At 35.5% G+C, this 23,140-nt stretch overlaps 1 protein-coding gene and 1 long non-coding RNA gene across 2 annotated transcripts in view; one reads left to right on the top strand and one right to left on the bottom strand.

Moving 5' to 3' along the window:
- LOC309861487 overlaps positions 1-23,140 on the top strand; it is a 763,634-nt gene that overhangs the window by 21,272 nt on the left and 719,222 nt on the right. The window lies entirely within an intron of this gene.
- LOC309861897 (olfactory receptor 14A16-like) lies at positions 11,811-12,743 on the bottom strand (the record flags this gene model as incomplete). Its single annotated transcript, XM_082725204.1, has 1 exon — positions 11,811-12,743. One exon carries the CDS (start codon positions 12,741-12,743, stop codon positions 11,811-11,813), a length of 933 nt encoding a protein of 310 aa, XP_082581330.1.

Here is a 23,140-nt window from a genome sequence, read left to right as displayed (position 1 = left end):
TGGGATTTATGCTAAGTGAAGATTCTACTTGAGATTCTCCCCCTTTGTCCTACTCCTCACTCATGCTCACTTACTCTCACTTTCAAATAAAATAAAATAAAATAAAATAAAATAAAATAAAATAAAATAAAATAAAACAAAACAAAAAAGAACAATGTGCCCAAGAATATACTCAAAGAAAGGAAATAAAATTTTTGGACCCTGAAAAGTATAAAATATTGAAAAAATTAAAGAAGTCATAAAAAAGGGAAAGATATTCTGTACTAATTGTTGGAAGTAATATTGAAATGTTCACACTTATCAACAAAATCTACAGAGTCAACGTCATTGTCAGTACACTTGCAATGGCATCTTTCATAGTAATAACAAAAAAATTAGGCCATGATAATGAATCTCTTACATAGATCTTTGTATGCATCTCTGACTATTCTTTCTGTATTTATTTTTTATTTTAATTTTAGTACAGTAAAAAAAATCAATTCCTAAAATATTTACCAAACTAAAAATGACATCAAATACCCAAAGTAATCTGAGATAGAAGAGCAAAACCAGAGATATATTTATTATTTCAATCTATAGTACTAAGTTATAGTAATCAAAACTAGATTGTGGCACAAAAGCAAACACATTGATTACTGGAAAACTTTAAGGAACGGGAAATAAACCCATTCAAAAGTGATTTATTAACTTAGCAAATAGTCAAGCGTACACAATAAAGAAAGGATACTCTCCTCCATAAATTGTGGTAAACAAATATAACTAGACAGCTACATGCACAATAATAAAACTGTGCTAGCATAATATGCCATACATAAACATTAATTTGAAATAGAGTAGATTTGAACATGAGACCGGAAACCACACAACTCCTGGAAGAAAATAAAGACGGTTAGCTACTTAACATCAGTCTTGGCAATAATTTATTTTTATTTGACACCAAAAACAAAGGTTAAAGAAAGATAAAACAAATAAACATGTTAGACTAAATCAAATTAAAAAGCCTCTGTGCAATAAAGGTAATCATCAACAAAATGAAAAGCAACAAATTGATTGGGAGTAAATATTTGAAAATTGTATATCTGGTAAGGAGTTAATATACAAAAATATATAAAGAACTTATACAATTCAGTACAAAAATATTTACATTTTTAAAATAATGGGTAGATTTTGGAATAGGCGTTTGCTAAAGAAGACATTCAATCAGAACATAAAATCTGCTCATCTAGTCACTAAGTATCAGAGAAAAACAGATGAAAACCACAAAAAGTCACCTAATACCTTTAAGAATGGCTAGAATAAAAAAATATGATAAATAACAAGTGTTGGCAATGATGTGGAGAAAAATAACACTTGTGTACTGTGGGTGGTACTATCACTGTTAGAGCGTTATGGAGGGTTCCTCAAATTATTGAAAAAATAAATATTATATTTGATATTTCATTATCATATAACAATATTACTCAGCACAAAAGATAAAATCTTGATATTTTGACAACATGAATGGAGCTAGAGTGTATTATGCTAACTAAAGTAAGTTAGAGAATAATAGACAAATAGATGTTTTCAATTATATGTGGAATCCAAAAGATGAAACAAAGAAATAAGCAAACAAAATACAGAAATAGATTCATAAATATGGTTGTCAGGGGAGAGGCTATTGGGTGATGGATAAAATGTGGAAAGGAAAGCAAGACGCACAAACTCCCAATATAAAATATAAAGGACATTAGGATGAAAAATACAGCACAGGGAAAATAGTCAGTTATATTTTAACAACTTTGTATGCTGACAGATGGTAGCTACATTGACACTTTTGACCCTTTTGTAATGTATACACTTATTGAATCACTGTGCTGTACATTTAAAATTACTATAAAATTTTATCTCAAGAATACTTCAATAAGAAAAAAAGAAATATGTGTGTGAATCCCCCCAAAAGACCATTAGAGTGAAATAAAAATAAAACACACTATAAATACATAATACAAATACAGCAAAATTCAAAGGATGTAAAAAGTATTGCTATGCTAACACTAATACAATGGAATCTTGAGTAGCTATCATAATGTTAGCAAAAGGAGACTTTAGAAAAGTAAAGCTAGCTGAGATAAAGAGGAACATTACTTTATGGTACCATGGGTAAATGATTTTGAAGGCATAATAATCATTCATGCATATTTGCCTAACAGTGCAAATATATGAGTGTAAAAACCTCTCAGTTTATATCAAAATGCAAAGGAATTGAAAAATCTACCATCACTGTTGGATACTGTAACATTGGTCAAATAATTAACAGATCCTGAATGCAAAACATCAGTAAGACAGTTGAAGTGAACAGCAACATCTACTAACTGGATGTAATTTGTATTTCTAGAATATTACAACAGCAACAGAATGTGCATTCTTCTCAAATTCATATAGAAATATCACCAAGAGTGAGCCCCGTCTGGGTCATAAAACAAACATTAACAAGTTAAAAAAGTGAAAAACATACAAAATATTCCCTCAAATTATAGCGTATTTAAAGTGGAAATCAGGAACAGAAAAACAGCTAGAAAAGCTCTAATAAATACTTAGTGATAAAATAAGAAACACTTTTCTTTTTCAAGTTTTTATTTAAATTCAAATTAGCTAACATAACAGTGTAATATTAGCTTAAGATACAGAATTTAGTGGTTCATCTCTTAATATAACATCACTTACATATAACACCCAGGGCTCATTACAACAAGAGACCTCCTTAATACCAATCACCAATTTAACCCATTATCAACCTACCTCCCCTTCAGCAGCCTTCAGTTTTTTCCTATAGTTATGAGTCTGTTATCTGGTTTGCTTCTCTTAACCCCCCCATTTTCATGTATTTTTTTTTAAAATACTGAAATGTGAATAAAACCATATAGTATTTGTCTTTCTTTCTCTGACTTTTCTTGTTTAATGTAATATGCTCTACTTCCATGAACATCACCAAAAATAGCAGGATTGAGTCTTTTTAATGGCTAAGCTAATATATAATTATGCATATTACATATACATATATGTAATTACATTTTTTTTTTACTTATTCATCACTTGATGGACATTTGGGCTCTTTCAATAATTTGGCTATTGTTGGTAATACTGTGATAATATTGCAGTGCATGTCTCTCTTCAAATCACTATTTTTTCTATCCTTTGGGTAAATATATAGTAGCTCAGGAGTATCTGGGTGGCTCAGTAGGGTAAGCATCTGCCTTCAGCTCAGGTCATGATCTCAGGGTCCTGGAATCCATCTCCACATTTGGCTCCCTGCTCAGTGGGGAGTATGCTTCTCTTTCTTCCTCTGCCTATCTTTCCCATTGTTTTGACTCTCTGTATGTTAAATAAATAAAAATCTTTAAATATATATATCTAAATTATTTATTTATTTTATATTCATTTAAATTTATTTTCTTTCTTTATTGATTGATATTTATTTTATATTTATTTAAATTATTAATTTATTTTATATTTATATATAATATATATATTTAAAGATTTTTATTTATTTAACATATATATAACAAATATATATATATATGTATATGTATACCTATATATATATATATCTCCAACTGCTAGATGCAATAAATTTCAACTTTTTGAGGAACCTCCATACTGTTTCCCAGAATGGCTGCCTCAAAAGTGTAAATATGTTTCCCTTTCTCCACATTCTTGCAACACTGGTTTCCTTTGTTTCTAATTTTAGCCATTTCGACAGGTGTGAGGTGATATGATAATAGATTAAATATTAATAGATTAAATATTAATAACAAGATTCTAAGGATAATGACATATTGCTAGATTTCCACTTCAAACTTAAAAATGGAGCCACAACAGTATTATATTGTATGTCCCTCATAATCACGTCATTCAAGGTTATAGGCTTTTGTTTAACCTTGTCAAATTCTAATAATTTGAGAGACCTTGGAAACATGCAGCTTCACCCTTTCAGCCACTTGGTATAATTACGCTAAGAGATGAATACTATTTCTTATTCTGAGCCTTTCTTGAGACATAAAGAATCATTAGATTTCCTCTTTGCATAATCCATTTGTACTTTTGTTTAACTTTCCTATTATTTATTGTCTCTACCTATCACTGATTATTATCCAGTATTTTCCACTTTGGGGACGGAAATTAGATTCAGCCACTGTACTGGTCCATAGTGCTAACCATCAATGTTAGTATTGCAAAAGCCACCCTCTCAGTGCACCCATACTATTAATATATGATAGCATAGCATAGGTAGATAATGAAGGTTTATCTTAAATAATAGGCTGTATGTTTGCCTTCATTGTCAACTCTAATTCTTCCAAAGTGGTCAAGCCAAAATCCATTCCATTAAGGACTTAGTAGTTCTGACATAAAGATTCAAAGGTATAGTTGTGGTTTTTGAATTAAGGATTATCTCTGATTCTGGTGTCATGGTTGCAGCACAGGTCTTGGGATCTCTGGTTCCAGGAAGAAAAATAAGTTTGAGGTGATGTAGAAGAAGAGAAGAATTCTCTAGTTTTACCAAAATTCTCCCGACCTTTGTTCTATCCAATGGGAGCTTCTTTTTATCCCTCTTTAGGTTCAGGAATGAAGTGTATGGCTGCCCTTCATGACTCTCTATCCCCCCCATTTCAGACAAGTGTTTCAATTTCCAAGTAATCACATAAATGTATATTCTCTATCTTTTTCCATTTTACTCTTACACATCCATATTTCTTTAGTTCCCTACTGAAGGTCACATGGCAGGACCTTGCCTCTTTTAGTTATTCTTTTTAGTGATGAGATTGTGGTGCTCTCATCTCAGGCAATTTGATGCCAAGTTTTGCATGGTCAATTTTGCCTCTCAACCCAGTCTTACAAACCAGGGTAAATAAAGTAAAATTGGTTTTCTCCCTTCAAAGTTCAAATGATAAGCAGAGGCTCTTATCAGTTAGTTTAAGCAATCTCTGCAACACCCATAATGTTTGGACCTCTGTTTTAGTTCCATCATTGCCCAATTGACAGTATTTCTTTATATAAATTTCCATCCTGCTAAAATTTGTTTTTTGTCCTTTTTTTCCCTCCAAACTCTCATATAAATCATTTTAATTTTTATTTCAAAAGATTTTATTTATTTGAGAAAGAGAGCATTAGTGGGGTGAGGGGCAGAGAGAGTTGCATGCTCCCCACCGAGCAGGGTGCCTCGTGTGGGGTTTGGTACCAAGACTCGGGGATTATGACCTGAACCAAAGGCAGAGGGCCAACTGAACTGAGCCACCCAAGAGCCCCTCACTCTAATTCTTTTAAAGTATCTGTTCTTTCAGCCTAATTTCCCCCTTGGTATTGGCTCTAGACTATACTTTAGACCACCCAAAATGCAAGCGTCTTTCAGCATGAAGATTTTCCTGAAAACACTCCTTTAATTTCTTGATAACAAGTCCAAGTAACAATAACCAAATCATTGTATATTTAGCATTTTTCTTGTTACTTATTAAAAGTTTTTATTTAAATTCCAGTTTGTTGACATACAGTGTATTAATTTCACTTGTAAAATACAGTGATTCAGCTATTCCATACAACACGTGGTACTCATCACAACTGCACTCCTTAATCCCCAACATTTATTTAACCTATCCCCCAACCAACCTCTCCTCTGATATCCATCAAGTTGTACTGTATAGTTAAGGGGCTGGTTTTTAGTTTCACCCTCTCTCTCACTTTTTTTTTCCCACTTTGTTTATTTGTTTTGTTTCTTAAATTCCACACATGAGTGGAATCATGTGGTGTTTATCTTTCTCTGACTGACTTATTTCACTTAGTATAACTCTCTGGCTTCATCCATGTATTTACAAATGGTAAGATTTCATTGTTTTTATGGATGAATAATATTCTATCATGTACATATACCATATTTATCCATTCACCAACTGATGGACACTTGGGTCTTTAAAATAAATTCACTAATATAGACAAAGATGTTATAAACATTGAAGCTGGTGTACCTCTTGAAGTGGTCTTTTGTATTATATGAATGAATTTCTACTGGGGAAATTGCTGGATCATAGGGAAGTTCTTTTTTTTAAGATTTTATTTATTTATTTGACAGACTGTGATCACAAGTAGGCATAGAGGCAGGTGGGGGGGGAGCAGTCTCCACACTGAGCAGAGACCCAATGTGACGCTCAATCTCAGGACTCTAGGATCATGACATGAGCCGAAGGCAGAGGCTTTAACCCACTGGGCCATCCATATGCCCCTAGGGCAGTTCTACTTTGTACCTTTTTGTGGAAACACCATACTGGTTTTCACAGTGGATACACCAGTTTATATCAACAGTTCATGAGTGTTACCCATTATCCACATCTTAACCAACACCTTTTAGTTCTTGTGCTGTTGACTTTAGCAATTCTGAGTGGTGTGGAGTGATATAGCATTGGAGATTTTATTTCTATTTCCTTGATCATCAGGAATGTAGACCATCTATTCATGTCTATTGGTAATCTGAATGTTTTATTTGGAGAAATATGTATTCATGGTTCCTGCAAATTATTTAACTGGATTATTAATCACTTAATTTATTTATTTATTGGTGTTGAGTTTTGTGACTTCTTTTTTTAAATTTATATTTATTTATTTTTTAAAATTTCTTTTCTTTGTTCTGGAATTCATTGTTTATGCACCACACCCAGTGCTCCATGCAATACATGCCCTCCATAAGACACAACACCCAGCTCACCAAACCTACCATCCCCCATTTCTTCAAAAAATAAGTGAAACCATATGATAATTGACTCACTCTGCTTGATTTATTTCACTCAGCATCATATCTTCCAGTCCCATCCATGTTGCTACAAAAGTTGGGTATTCATCCTTTCTGATGGAGGCATAGTACTTCATAGTATATATGGACCACACCTTCTTTATCCATCTGTCCATTGAAGGGCATCTTGGTTCTTTCTACAGTTTGGTAACTATGGCCATTGCTGCTATAAACACTGGGGCACAGATGGCCTTTCTTTTCACTACGTCTGTACCTTTGGGGTAAATACCCAGTAGTGCACATGCAGGATAATAGGGAAGCTCTATTTTTAATTTCTTAAGGAATTTCCACACTGTTTTCCAAAGTGGCTGCACCAACTTGCATTCCAACACATTGTAATAGGCTTCTCCTTTCTCCACATCCTCCCCAACACATGTTGTTTACTGTCTTGTGAATTTTGGCCATTCTGACTGGTGTAAGGTGATATCTCAATGTGGTTATGATTTGAATCTCCCTGATGACTAATGATAATGAACATTTTTTTTCATGTGTCTGCTAGCCATATGCATGTCTTCTTGGGAGCAGTGTCTCTTCATGGCTTCTGCCTATTTTTTTGATTTTTTTTTTTGAGTGTTGAGTTTGAGGAGTTCTTTATAGATCTTGGGTATTGGCTCTTTACGTGTAATGTCATTTGCAAATATCTTCTCCCATTCCATGGGTTGCCTCTTTGTTTTGATGACTGTTTCCTTTGCTATGCAGAAGCTTTTGATCTTGATGAAGTCCCAAAAGTTATTTTTGCTTTTGTTTTCTTTGTCTTTGGAGACATTTCTTGAATGAAGTTTCTTTGGCCAATGTCAAAGAGGTTACTGCCTATGTTCTCTAGGATTTTGATAGATTCCTGACTCATGTTGATGTCTCTTATAAATTTTGAGTTTATCTTTGTCTATAGTGTAAAAGAATTTTCAAATTTCATTTTTCTATACATAAGTGTCCAGTATTACCAGTACCATTTATCCCAAAGATATAGATGTAGTGAAAAGAAGGGCCATCTCTACCCCAATGTTTATAGCAGCAATGGCCACGGTTGCCAAACTGTGGAAAGAACCAATATGCCCTTCAACGAACGAGTGGATAAGAAAGATGTGGTCCATATACACTATGGAATATTATGCCTCCATAAGAAAGGACGAATACCCAACTTTTGTAGCAACATGGACGGGACTGGAAGAAATTATGCTGAGTGAAATAAGTCAAGCAGAGAGAGTCAATTATCATATGGTTTCAGTTATTTGTGGAGCATAACAAAAACATGGAGGACAAGGAGAGATGGAGAGGAGAAGGGAGCTGAGGGAAATTGGAAGGGGAGATGATCCATGAGATACTATGGACTCTGAAAAGACTATATTTTTTCCACTGTATATTTTTTTTCCTGTTTTTTTTCCAAGATTAGTTGATCATAGACTTGTGGGTCCATATCTGGGCTCTTTAGTCTGTTCCACTTGTCTATTTGTTTGTTTTTGTGCCAGTACCATGCTGTCCGGTGACCACAACTTTGTAGTAAATCTTGGCCTCAGGCAACCTGATGCCCCCAATTTTGCACTACTGGGTATTTTCCCCAAAGATACAGATGTAGTGAAAAGAAGGGCCATCTGTACCGCAATGTTCATAGCAGCAATGGCCACAGTCGCCAAACTGTGGAAAGAGTCAAGATGCCCTTTAACAGATGAATGAATAAAGAAGATATGGTCCATATATACAATGGCATATTATGCTTCCATCATGAAGGATGAATACCCAACTTTTGTATCAACATGAACAAAACTGGAGGAGATTATGCTGAGTGAAATAAGTCAAGCAGAGAGAGTCAATTATCATATGGTTTTACTTACTTGTGGAACATAAGGAATAACATGGAGGAAAATGGGAGAAGGAGAGGAGAAAGGAGTTTGGGAAATCATAGGGGGAGATGAAACATGAGATACTGTAGACTCTGAGGACAAAGTGAGGGTTTTGGGGGGGAGGAGGATGTCGAGTTGAGTGAACCTGGTGGTGGGTATTAAGGAGAGCACATATTGCATGGAGTACTGGCTGTGGGGCATAAACCATGAATTTTTGGAACACTCAAAAAATGAAATAAAATTTTTAAAATGGCAATACCAGATATGGGTAACTGAACATAGTAAAAACAAATTCAATATTGTAATGTATCTTTTTTAAAAGCAAATACAGTCATTTTCAGATCATATAATAGTACCATTTTTAATTTTTTGAGAAATATTACACCTGTACTAATTACTATCTCAATATTGTACAAAAAAATTCTCTTTTTCTGACATCCTCACCAACATTTGCTATCTCTTTTGATCTAATGCACAGTATTTTGAGTAATGTTAACAGCACTGTATTTTTAACTTCAAAATAAGAGAGTAGATCTTTTATATATTCCCATCATTCCAAAAACTAATAATTATGTGATGTAATGAAGGTGCTAGTGGAATCTATGCTAGTGATTATATCACGATATATAAGTTTTAAATCAACATGTTGTACACCTTAAACTTAAACATTTCTATTAATAATTGATCTGAAGAAATTGGAAAATAAGCAAATATAGTTACATTTTAACAAAGGATGAAGGAATCCTGCATGTCTTTGTACGTTGTATACAAATTAGTATATGAATATTCACCTTAAAATTTTTGTAAAAAAAAAAAAACTCTAAACAGCACAATAATTTGACAAAGTAAATAATAATACCAAGTTGTGTGCATCCTTACTGAAAGATGCTTTCACAGTAAGAAAAGACAATAATAAAACTCTCAGAATAATATTTTCAAACAAAAGAAGATCAACCTTATGATATAATGCATACCCTACAATAAAAATCAACATTTATTCCTGTGAAGGAGGGAATAAAACTATTAGCACAAAAAGTCCAAAAATGATTCTATCTTAAAAGAATAGTATGCTTTCATTTATTTGTGGAGCATAACAAATAGAATGGAGGACATGGGGAGTTAGAGAGGAGAAGGTAGTTTTGGGAAATTGGAAGGGGAGGTGAACCATGAGAGACTATGGACTCTAACAAACAATCTCAGGGTTTTGAAAGGGTGGGGGTTGGGAGGTCGGGGTACCAGGTGGTGGATATCAGAGAGGGCACGGATTTCATGGAGCACTGGGTGTGGTGAAAAAAATAATGAATACTGTTATGCTGAAAATAAATAAAAAATAAATTAAAAAAAAATTCAACTAAAAAAAATAGACCTAATACATAATAATTAAAACTTTTAAAGGAATTCTGTTTAGTTGGATTCAGTTTCAAATTTGAACCAAATGATCTGGTGTATATTAGCTAATGAGACTGATTTTTTTTTTCATGCTGAATCAAGCTCTCTTTGTTGTTCTTCCCATATTCATGTCTTCTCATTTTCATTAGTGATATAAATTCTGTGTGCAAGTCTATTTTCTTCATTTGATGCATACTATTTTCTTTAACAATGTGGTTTTCTTTAATTTTTACACAATATGATATTCATAATTTTAAATTTATTCTATAAATAGGTTTATAATACATATATTAGCATTTTAGGATTAGATTATTTCTTGTATATTATCATTTAATATTTGAAATATTATCCAAATCATTATCAATTATTATTGTAACTGACCTATTTAGTTACTAATTTGGGGTAATAGACTTTGTTTAATTTTTTTCAATTATTTTAAAAATTTCTTTTCAGTGTTCCAGAATTCATTGTTCATGCATCACACCCAGTGCTCCATGCAATATGTGCTCTGCATAATACCCACCACCAGACTCACCAACCTACCAACACCATCCCCTCCAAAACCTTCTGAATTGGATTAGCTAATTCCACATATATCTCTCTGAAATGTTACCTAGACTATCCACAGGTATATTCCGTACCATTCCATTACACAAAATTTGCCACAGCTTCTCACGTACATAATCTATGGATTCCCTTCTATACTGACTGAAATTTGTATCATAGTATACACAGAACTACTAGTGAAACCCTGAAATATGTATACCCTCAACTATATTGCTTATTAAAAACTTATACTCTTTATGCTCATAATTTTGATATATTTGGTCTTTATATAAAAGAGGAATTATTTCATATACAATATATCTGATTCTGATACACAATATACATTGATATCATTATAACTAAGTTGTCTAATTAATTTTTTCCTGGGGATAAATTTTATAAATGGTGTTTTTAACAATGCTTAACATCATATTAGAAAGAAACATGTCTCCTGTACTATTTGATAAATATGAGGTTAGGAAAATTACAGTTGATTTTGAGCACACTTGACAATTCTTCTGCACAAATAATGCCTATCCTCCCTTCACTGTGTTTTAGGATGTTTCATTGTTTCTGAGCTCTTAAGCAAGTAAAGGGCTGGAATTAACAACCAAGATTTTTTGTCAGATATTCCATCAAATGAAAGCTTCATAGATTGTCAGATTATTTTTGTCTTAAATAGAACATGATCAAAAGACATCAATAAAGGTTCTGTTGATCCAGATCTGCTGGTATTCTCTGTGGTAGTTAAACTCCACCATCAGGAAGACTATTTCCAAGGTATCTTCATACTCTGCCAGCACAACACTTTATCAGAATATGGGCGATCTCCTCACTAGTATGTGCCTGATACTTGGAGAAAGGATTATCCCAGAGATAGAATGGATGAGTGAGTATACAGCATTTATACATGCTAAGACACATTACTGACACATCTCAGGCATGGTGATTTTTTTGGGGAAAATTTTTCTTCAATTTTCAGAATCTATTTTTGTTGTTTCTGTTTCTCACCATATAAATGTAGCATTCTATTGAACAGCACCAATGACACAATGCATATCTGTTAAATATATAACAATGTGTATAAACCAAATAATTTGAAGTTATGTGCATTTATATTTGAAAGAATTTTGTGATTACCAAATAACCTGTATAATCCAAAATTTGATACACATTATTAAATGTCAGACCCATTGATACTATGGATATTTATATATTCAGTATCATTTTTCGTCAAAAATTTTCCCAAGGGCCACCATCATGTCCCTGTTTCTCAGGCTGTAAATGACAGGATTCAGGCTGGGAGGTAACAGAGAATATAACACAGACATAAAAAGGTTTATTGATGATGAGGATTTTGAGGCTAAACCTAAATATGCAATAAATCCAGAAGAGAAAAACAAGGTTACCACAGTTAGATGCGGCATGCAGGTAGAGAAGGTTTTAAACCTGCCTTTTGAAGAATTAATTCTTAAGACAGTGGACACAATATAAACATAGGAAGCAACCATGAACGTAAAACATACAAAAACAAAACAACAACTAACAATAATAAACACATATTCCAGAATTTGGTCCCCATAACAAGCAAGTGTAAGCAGTGATGGAATGTCACAGAAAAATTGATGCACTATGTTTGACCCACAGAAATGGACAGAAAATGTGCCTGAAACATGAATGGATCCATAGATAAAACCACCGAACCAAGATGCTGTCACCATCTGCACACAGGCACCTCTATTCATAATGGCCTCATATTGCAGAGGACAGCAGATGGCAGCATAGCGGTCATAGGACATCACCAGAAGGAGGGCAAACTCTGTGCCAGCAAAGACAAGAACAAGGAAAACCTGTGAGGCACATCCCACAAAGGAGATGGAATGGTTGTTGGTCAGAGTGTTCATGACAGATTTGGGAACAGTGACAGAGATGTAACAGATATCAATCAAAGACAAATTTTTCAGGAAGAAGTACATGGGGGTTTGGAGATGCTGGTCAATGGTGGTAAGGATGATAATGAGGAGGTTCCCCATCAGTGCCACCAGGTAAACTAGGGAGAAAAATGTAGCATAAAGTATCTGTAGCACCTGATCATCAGGGAATCCCATGAGCAAAAATCTTGTTATTAGGGTCATATTGGTTAATTTGTCAGGCATGATGGTTTTTTTTCTTTTTATTTGGAAACAAAAGAAAAAATTTTCTTGAATCTTCAGAATCTCTTTTTGCTGTTTCTGTTATTCACTGACTGTGAAGTTATTCCTGGGGTAGAGCATAAGTTGCAAACTATAATGTCTTCAATGCATTTAGAAAACAATTGTACTGATTGTCATAAAAGTGGATTAGAATGGTCTTTTTAATCTGTTGGCCTAAATTTACGTATTAAATAGACAAGTATTAACTCACCTAGCTGTAAATGAGGTATTTTTAGGCTTTGCTGGAATAGGTTAAAAAGAAGCAGGTAAATTTGGATTAAATGGATAACTTGTTGACTCGATCCTGGAAATTGTTTTAGTTCAATATGACTATGATCTTGGTACATTTCTAGACTCAGTATGGATAAGTAAGAGATTATTTCTGCCTTCACCTCTCTCTATCCTCATATAGCATACATAAGCAGGAAGAGAATAGACGAGTAGTGTTAAAAATTATCTTTGTATTTTTTTCTGTGACAATGATAAAGAATAAGATAATAATTTATATCTTCCATATAATCAATATTACAATAAAGTCACTAATATTTATACAAAGGCTTTAAGAATATACTATGTAAACATTACTTTAAAAGTGAATAAAGGCCCTGGAATCTATTATTATGATTTATGTATTTTTCTTCAATAAAGACACATGCCTCCTATGTAACTAATAAACAAAATTAAAATACAATGTTATCATATTTTCCTGAGGAATGTAGAACACATATGGGTGAAAAAAATTAATCTACTTAGACATATCAAGAGAACTAGAATAACACTAGGAAGCTTACAGTAGATGTACAGAGGTTTGGAACAAATTCACTTACCTAATATAAATCAAGTATCCCTGATTACAGGTGTCAATTATTTAAATATCATGGAACATTATGATAAAAATAAGCTTAGTAAAGGACACTTTCTCACATAGGAATAAAAGTTGAAAAGCTGAACCTATTGTGCAACAGGATTAAAAATTCCTGTTTAAGTATTGTTGTTGCTCTGGTTTCCAGTGTGTCCTGAATGACAGTCTTCTCCAACTGGAAAGCACTGGTTGAAAGAGTATATATATGGGTCTTGCATTTCTGTGCATGTTTACAAATTATTAATTAGAATGAGAGCTAATTAATGGTATTAAACATGATTTCTGATGCCATTTTAGATTGTCTTCACAGACAGCACAGAAAAGAATTAGGTCTATGTTGAGTTTTTTTTTTTCTTTTTTACCCAGTAGGGTTACCTGCCATGAGACCTTCTAATTAGTAACAATCATACTTTTAATTAGATATTTGTGACACTTTACATTATTACATAATGGGTTGATTTTAATTTATAAACCTATGTCAGAAGAAAAGTGATTTGTTGTGTCTTTTTAGTTTGCTACTTTGATTTAAAAAAAAAAAGTATCCGACTATTGAGTCATTGAACCTTAAAACAAAACAAAACAAAACTTTTGATGTACTATATTCTGGCAAACTGAACAGCATAATTTTAAAAAGGGAAAAATTAAAAAAAATATTTGTCATAAACAGGATATCATTCCTTATGCCAAATAAAGTATTTATATATAAGATAATGGAGAAATTTAAATGTCCTTTTTTATCTCCATTCTGTTTCCATTCCCTTGGGAAAAACAAAAGTTATTATTTTTTTTTTTACTTTTTGCATTTTCCCATGTATTTGTTGTTTGCATTTTCTGAGTATTTGCAATATACAAATGCAAAAAGTATATACATCAACATAAATGAGATCTTACATTTCTTCTACCTACTTATTTTAACTTATCATATTTTCCAAAAGCACATATATATTGTTACAATTTGAAGTAATTAATTGCATAACTAAACTCATGATTCTTCATAGAAGTCAAAATGTTTCTCTTTTTAAAAGATTTTATTTATTTATATGACAGACAGACATCACATGTAGGCCAAGACAGGCAAAGGGTGTGGGGTCGGTGGGAAGCAAGCTCCCTGATGAGCAGAGAGCCTGATATGGGGCTTGATCCAAGGACCCTGACATCATGACCTGAAATGAAGGCAGAGGCTTCACCCACTGAGCCACCCAGGTGCCCTAGAAGCCATGATGTTTCTTAATTTAAAATTAGCCAATATATTCACAGCAGTAAGTAAAATGCAATTTTTCCACTTATATCTTAGACACTACACACAATTTATCTTTAAGTCTTGTGTAATTTGAGTAATTTTAACAAATCATGGGTTAAGAGTCTTCTATCATTTTACTCACAAAGAACACTAAATTTGACAATTACCTGTAGACAAGAATGCCTTTGTTGGATCACAGAAATCCAGTGGAGAAGTTCAAGCACACCATTAGAGCAAAATAGCCAACATTGAATGAATTGAAGAGGGAAAAGGAAGTGTTTCACTTTATCCATGTCACTGCTTCCCCATAGCAGCACAGATAAGTGTCGAGAGAGATCACAGAAGTAAGAGTCTGTAAATAAGCACCCATATGTGGGAAACAGCGAAAAAGACTCACTTCTCAGTGCATTCAAAATACTGGTGATTTCCACAAATTAACAGCAGGGAAAGGCTGAAAACAGAGTTAGAAAGGATTAGAATGCATCAAAAGAAGATGGATCTTATTAACCACTTCAAAGACTCCATCATGAAACACAAACATGGGCCATTTGGTACATGTCACATGCACATCCTTCAAGTGGCCCTTGGGAACCCTCCATGCTCTGCTCACCTCATCCACATGCACATCCTGCCTTACAGACAACTCCCTTACTGTGTCTCTGAGGGCAATATTAGTGGGTTTTGCAGACACTGAGTGTGTATGTACAGACAGATGACCCAGTTCTGTGGGATTAGGATAAAGCACATAAACCTGAGCATTCCAAACCACAACTAGGAGAGTAATCAGGAGTGTTCCAGCATCTATCTCACTTTGAATGTTAAAGAGAAGGCATAACATCTTAAGTATTCCAAAAAAGGAAACCAGAAGCGTAGAGTCTGCATATATGCATATATGAATAAAATGTTTAGAGAAAATGTTTGGAATACCTAGAAAATCAGACAAATATTTCTGTCTTGATAACGCTTATTACAGATTAAAGAGGTAATTATTTTTTAAAATGCAAGATTGTAAAATAGGACTTCAAGGATGGGGTGCCTGAGTTATTCAGCTATTTAGGTGTCTGACTATTGATTTTGTATTGAGCCATAATCTCATGGTTGTGAGATCAAGTCCTAGAGTGGGCCTCTGCTCAGTGCAGAGTCTATTTGAGATGATTCTCTACCAATGTCCCTCTCTCCACTAATGCTCACTTTCTCTCTCTCTCCAAAATAAATAAAATAAAGTAAATCTTTAAAAAAAGAACAAAATGTTCAAAAATAAATTTAATCAAGGGGATAATTTTTTGTTCCCTGAAAAGTATAAGAGATTGAAAAACAAGTTATGGAAGACACACACACACAAGGAAAAATATTCTATGCTTATGGATTGAAGGAAGTAACATTTAAATATTAAAACATCTCAGAGCACCTGAGCGGTTCAGTCCATTAAGCGTATGACTTCAGCTAAGGTCATGATCACAAAGTCCTGGGGTTGATCCCCACATTGGGCTCCCTGCTTGGTGGGGAGTATGTTTCTCTATATCCCTTTGTCTCCCTACTTGTGCTTTCACTCTCTCTCTATCTCAACTAAATAAATAAAATCTTTTTAAAAATATTCATGTATTGCATGGAGCACTGGGAATTATACAAAAACAATAAATCATGGAACACTACATTAAAAATTAATGATGTACTGTATGGTGACTAACAACATAATAGAAATAAATGCATAAATAAAAATTCAAACTTTTATAAGCAATCAACATATTCAATGGCATTGTTAGCAAATTTCCAATGCCATTAATCACAGAACTAAAAAAAATCATAAAAATGAATCACTTACATACAGCTTTGTATGCATTTCTGATGATACTTTAAAAATTTATTAAGGTTTTTTTAAATCCCAGCATGGTTAAATTTTTTTTTTTAATTTTTTATTTTATATAAACATATATTTTTATCCCCAGGGGTACAGGTCTGTGAATCACCAGGTTTACACACTTCACAGCACTCACCAAAGCACATACCCTCCCCAATGTCCATAATCCCACCCCCTTCTCCCAAACCCCCTCCCCCCAGCAACCCTCAGTTTGTTTTGTGAGATTCAGAGTCACTTATGGTTTGTCTCCCTCCCAATCCCATCTTGCTTCACCACTTCCTCATATCAGGGAGATCATATGATAGTTGTCTTTCTCTGCTTGACTTATTTCGCTAAGCATGATACGCTCTAGTTCCATCCATGTTTGTTTCTCTCTCTATCTCCCTCTTTCTTTCTCTCTCTTTAAAAAAAAAAATCTTTCTTTCTTTCTTTCTTTTTCTTCGTTTTTTTCTTTTTTTTTTAAATTTTCAGCATAATAGCATTTATTATTTTTGCACCACACCCAGTGCTCCATGCAGTCCATGCCCTCTATAATACCCAACACCTGGTACCCCAAACTCCCACCCCCTTCCCCTTCAAAACACTGAAATTGTTTTTCAGAGTCCACAGTCTCTCATGATTCACCTCACCTTCCAATTTCCGCCAACTTTCTTCTCCTCTCTAATGCCCCATGTCCTCCATGCTATTTGTTATGCTTCACAAATAAGTGAAACCATATGATAATTGACTCTCTCTGCTTGACTTATTTCGCTCAGCATAATCTCTTCCAGTCCTGTCCATGTTGCTACAAAAGTTGGGTATTTGTACTTTCTAATGGAGAAATAATACTCCATAGTATATATGGACCACGTTTTCCTTATCCATTCATCCGTTGAAGGGCATCTTGGTTCTTTCCACAGTTTGGTGACTGAGGCCATTGCTGCTATAAACATTGGGGTACAGGTGATCCTTCTTTTCACTACATCTGTATCTTTGGGATAAATATCCAGGAGTGCAATTTCAGGGTCATAAGTAAGTTCTATTTTTAATTTCTTGAGAAATCTCCAAACTGTTCTCCAAAGAGGCTGAACCAACTGGCATTCCCACCAAGAGTGGAAGAGGGTTCCCCTTTCTCCACATCCCCTCCAACAAATGTTGTTTCCTGTCTTGCTAATTTTAACCATTCTAACTGGTGTAAGGTGATATCTCAATGTGGTTTTAATTTGAATATCCCTGAGGGCTAGTGATGATGAGAATATTTTAAGGTGTCTGAGAGCCATTTGTATGTCTTCATTAGAGAAGTGTCTGTTTTTTTTGTTGTTGTTTGTTTTTTTTTTAGATGAATGTCTGTTTTTTCTGTGTTGAGTTTGAGGAGTTCTTTATAGATTCTGGATATCCTTTTGTCTGTACTGTCATTTGCAAATATCTTCTCCCTTTCTGTGGGTTGCCTCTTTGTTTTCTTGACTATTTCCTTTGCTGTGCAGAAGCTTTTGATCTTGATGAAGTCCCAAAAGTTTATTTTCGCTTTTCTTTCCTTTTCCTTTGGAGACATTTCCTGAAATAAGTTGCTGTGGCTTATATTGAAGAGATTACTGCCTATGTTCTCCTCTAGGATTCTGATGGATTCCTGTCAAGTGCACATGGAACCTTCTCAAGAATAGACCACATACTGGGTCACAAATCAGGACTCAACCAATACCATAAGACTGAGATGATTCCCTGAATATTCTCAGATCACAATGCTTTGAAACTGGAGCTCAATCACAAGGAAAAGTACCGAAGGAACTCAAACACCTGGAAGCTAAAGACCACCATGCTTAAGAATGCTTGGATCAACAAGGAGATCAAAGAAGAACTGAAACAATTCATGGAAACCAATGAGAATGAAGACACTTCGGTCCAAAACCTATGGGATACAGTCAAGGCAGTCCTAAAGGGGAAATACATTGCCATTCAAGCGTCCCTCAAAAAATTGAAAAATCCAGAACACAACAGCTGTCTCTACACCTCAGAGAACTGGAGAATCAACAACAAATCAAACCAACTTCACACATAAGAAGGGAAATAATCAAGATTAGAGCTGAGATCAATGAGGTAGAAATCAGAGATACAGAAGAACGTATCAATGAAACTAGAAGCTGGTTTTTTGAAAGAATCAATAAGATCAATAAACCATTGGCCACACTAATCCAAAAGAAAAGAGAAAGCCCAAATTAATAAAATTGAGAATGAAAAGGGAGAGATCACAATGAACACACAAGGAAGTAGAAACAATCTTGAGAAGTTATTATCAAGAGTTATATGTCAATAAGCAAAGCAACCTAGGTGAAATGGATGCATTCCTAGAAAAATGATAAACTCCCAAAATTGAACCAGGAAGATTGACAACCAGAATAGACTGATATCTAGTAACGAGATTGAAGCAGTGATCAAAAACCTCCCAAAAAAACAAGAGCAAAGGACCTGATGGATTCCCTGGGGAATTCTACCAAACTTTCAAAGATGAAATAACACCTATTCTCCTGAAGCTGTTTCAAAAAATTGAAGCAGAAGGAAAACTTCCAGATGCTTTCTATGAAGCCAACATTACCATGATCCCAAAACCAGGCAAAGACCCTACCAAAAAGAAGAATTTCAGACCAATATCACTGATGAATATGGATGTTAATATTCTCAACAAGATCCTAGCCAACAGGATCCAACAGCACATTATAAAGATTATCCACCATGACCAGGTAGGATTCATCCCTGGGGTACAAGGATGGTTCAACATTCGCAAATCAATCAATGAGATAGAACAAATATGCGAAGGGAGAAAAACCACATGGTACTCTAAATCGATGCAGAAAAAGCATTTGACAAAATCCATAATCAATTTCTGATTAAAACGCTTCAAAGTATAGGGATAGAGGGAATATTCCTGAACTTTATGTAATCTATCTATGAAAGACCCACAGCAAATTTTATCCTCAATGGGAAAAAGCTTGCAGCCTTCCTGTTGAGATCAGGAACACAACAATGATGCTCACTCTCACCACTCTTGTTTAACATAGTATTAGAAGTCCTAGCAACAACCATCAGACAACAAAGAGAAATAAAAAGTATCCCAATTAGCAATGAAGAAGTCAAACCCTCTCTCTTCGCAGATGACATGATTCTTTTTATGGAAAACCCAAACGACTCCACCCCCAAACTAATAGAACGCATACAGCAATTCAGAAACCTGGCAGGATACAAAGTCAATGTTCAGAAATCAGTGGCTTTCTTATACACTAGCAATGAAAATACAGAAAGGGAAATTAAAGAATCAATTCTGTTTACTATAGCACCAAGAACAATAAGATATCTGGGAATAAACCTAACCAAAGAAGTAAAAGATCTGTAGTCGAGGAACTACAGAACACTCATGAAAGAAATTGAAGAATACACAAAAAGATGGAAGACCATTCCATGCTCTTGGATTGGAAGAATAAACATTGTTAAAATGTCTATACTGCCTATAACAATCTATGCTTTTAATGACATTCTGATCAAAATTCCACCTTTATTCTTCAAAGAGCTGGAGCAAATAATCCTAAAATTTGTATGGAATCAGAAGAGACCTCAAATCACTAAGGAAATGTTGAAAAACAAAAATAAAACGGGGGGAATCATGCTACCTGATTTCAAGATTTACTACAAAGCTGTGATCACCAAGACAGCATGGTACTGGCATAAAAACAGACACATAGACTAGTGGAATAGAGTAGAGAGCCCAGATATGGACTCTCAGCTCTATGGGAAAATAATCTTCGACAAAACAGGAAAAAATATGCAGTGGAAAAAAGACAGTCTCTTCAATAAATGGTGCTGGTAAAACTGGGCAGCTATATGCAGAAGAATGAAACTCGACCATTCCCTTACACTGTACACAATGATAAACTCATAATGGATAAAAGACCTCAACGTGAGACAGGAATCTATCACAATCTGTCTTTCTTTTTTAAATATTTTATTTATTTATTTGACAGGCAGACATCAAAAGTAGGCAGAGAGGCAGGCAGAGAGAGGGGGAAAACAGGATCCCTGCTGAACAGAGAGCCCAATGTGGGGCTCAATCCCAGGACCCTGAGATCATCACCTGAGCTGAAGGCAGAGGCCTAATCCACTTTTTTCTTTCTTTTTTGTTGAGTTCTAATTGCTCCAAAGCTTTTCAGTGTGCACATTGCCTAGATCGTTGTTGATATGTACAGCTATACATCCCCACAGCCACCTCTCACCGAAGTGACTAGGTTTAGGAAAACCCAATAGAGAAAAATTTAAGAAACTCTGCTGTCTCCATCAGAGCTATTGGATATGGACATAAACAGTATGTCAGGAATTTAGGGTAACAAATATCTTAGCAATGTCTAGGTTGGAGAAAACTATTAATGACAACATGGATTCTATAAAGGTAGAACTTAAAGCCACCATGGCAGAAGTTAAAAATGCTATCAGGAAGATCCAATCTAATCTAAATATTATACCAGTGAAGGTAACAGAGGATGAAGATAGAATTAGTAATCTTGAGGACAAAATAATAGAGAAAAAGGATCAGAAGGTGGCCTGGAACAAACAGCTTAGAAGCCATGAAAAGAGAATTAGGGAAATCAAAGATGCCAAGAAACTTTCCAATGTCAGAATTCTTAGGATCCCTGAGGAGGTGGGACAAGACAGACTAGAAGATGTAGTTGAACAAATTCTTGAAGAAGATTTTCCAAGTCTGGGGAATGGATTAAGCGTTTGTGTCCTAGAAGCAGAAAGAGTACACCTCGAGATCAACAAATCTAGAAAGCCCATGAAGTTCTCTCTTTTTTTTTTTTTAAGAGAGAGAGAGAGGGAAGCAGGTTTCCTGCTGAGCAGAGAGTCTGATGTGGGACTCGATCCCAGGACCCTGAGATCATGACCCGAGCCGAAGGCAGCAGCTTAACCCACTGAGCCACCCAGGCGCCCCACACATGAAGCTCTTGATTGTGAAACTGATGAATCATAATTTTAGACAAGGGTTTCTGAGGGCAGCTAGGGGGAAGAGTTTCCTTATGTACAGAGGAAGGTCCATCAGAATAACCTCAGATCTGTTCACAGAAACATGGCAAGCAAGAAAGGACTGGAAATACATAGTCAGGACACTAAATGAGAAGAACATGTAGGATGGACAAGATGGCGGGGAAGTAGGAGGTTCCATTTCAATCTGTACCCTAAAGTGAGCTGATTACCTACCAAAGAATTCCAATCACCCATGATATCAGCCTGAGATCAGAATTATACACATCTGGATCACTACAGGGGCAGAAGACGTCAGTGGAGAGGTAAAGTGGAGTGGGAACATTGGACTGATATCATAAGATAAACAAAAGGGGGAGGGAGCCACCAGAGGCGACCGATTGGAAAGTAATATCCCAATACGAGAGTGCCCTGCATCTGGGGACCAGCATTAACTTGGAGACTGGTTGAAAACACTCCAAAAGAGCAAAGGATCTCGGGGGGTGTTGGAAATGTGGGAATGGGGATGGCTAGGGACAGGGGCTTAAGTCCCTGATCGCAGGACAGCCTCCCCTGGTGCTGAGCCAGAGAGAGTGCAGCAGAGAAACAAGGTCTTGGTCCCTGAGCCCCCAGGGCGCCCAAGAATGCGTGGGGTCTGTCTCCTCTGAGGGCCTGAGAGCCTCGCCACATGGCAGAATGCCAAGCCGTGGTAACAGATACTGAAATGCGCGAGCCCCTCACCCTCCCCTGAGAGAGGTGCGTGAAGGCCCAGCCTGGCGCTCTTAGACCCGAGCCATTGTATCAGAGCCTGAAACACGCACGGGACCCACACCCTCCCCTGAGAGAGGTGTGTGCAAGCCTGGTGCTCTTTGACCCAGAAAGACCAGGCATTCCCAGCCTGGGCAAGAGGGAAAATCTCAGTGTTCAATCACTGCTTGGAATGTCTTGGGCAGTCTGGTACTGCCAAGACAGCCGCCGCTGCCCTGTTTTGGGTACAAGCAGAATATCCTGCATCACCAGGGACCGCAACTCAGAAACTGCTCTGCCAGTGGCCAAGGGGGAATTTATATGAGTTCTGCAGCATCCACATGGAGCAGACTGAGTCTTCTCTCTGAGAGGGTGGTCAGGGTGCAGTTTCCTTTCCTCTAAACCTACAAAAACCACAAAAGTGGACAAGGAGAGAGGAAAAAAAGTGAACAAACATAAAAACCTCCAGAAAACAAAAGCCTGAAAAAACCGGTTTCCTCAGGGCCCACCACCTTGAGGGGGGCGGGAGGACTTAACTCAGGGAACATCATTGACCAAAAATACACGTGGCAGGCCCCTCCCACAGAAAACCAACCAGGAAAAAAAAAATACTACTAGAGAACGACCACCACTACTTCATAGGATGACTTTTATTTTTAACTCATTCCCAGTAT

This window comes from Mustela nivalis, assembly GCF_964662115.1.
Source record: "Mustela nivalis genome assembly, chromosome: 3".
Lineage (NCBI taxonomy): Eukaryota > Metazoa > Chordata > Mammalia > Carnivora > Mustelidae > Mustela > Mustela nivalis.
The sequence above is the reverse complement of the archived record's forward strand: the minus strand, read 5'-3'. Positions and strand labels throughout refer to the sequence as shown.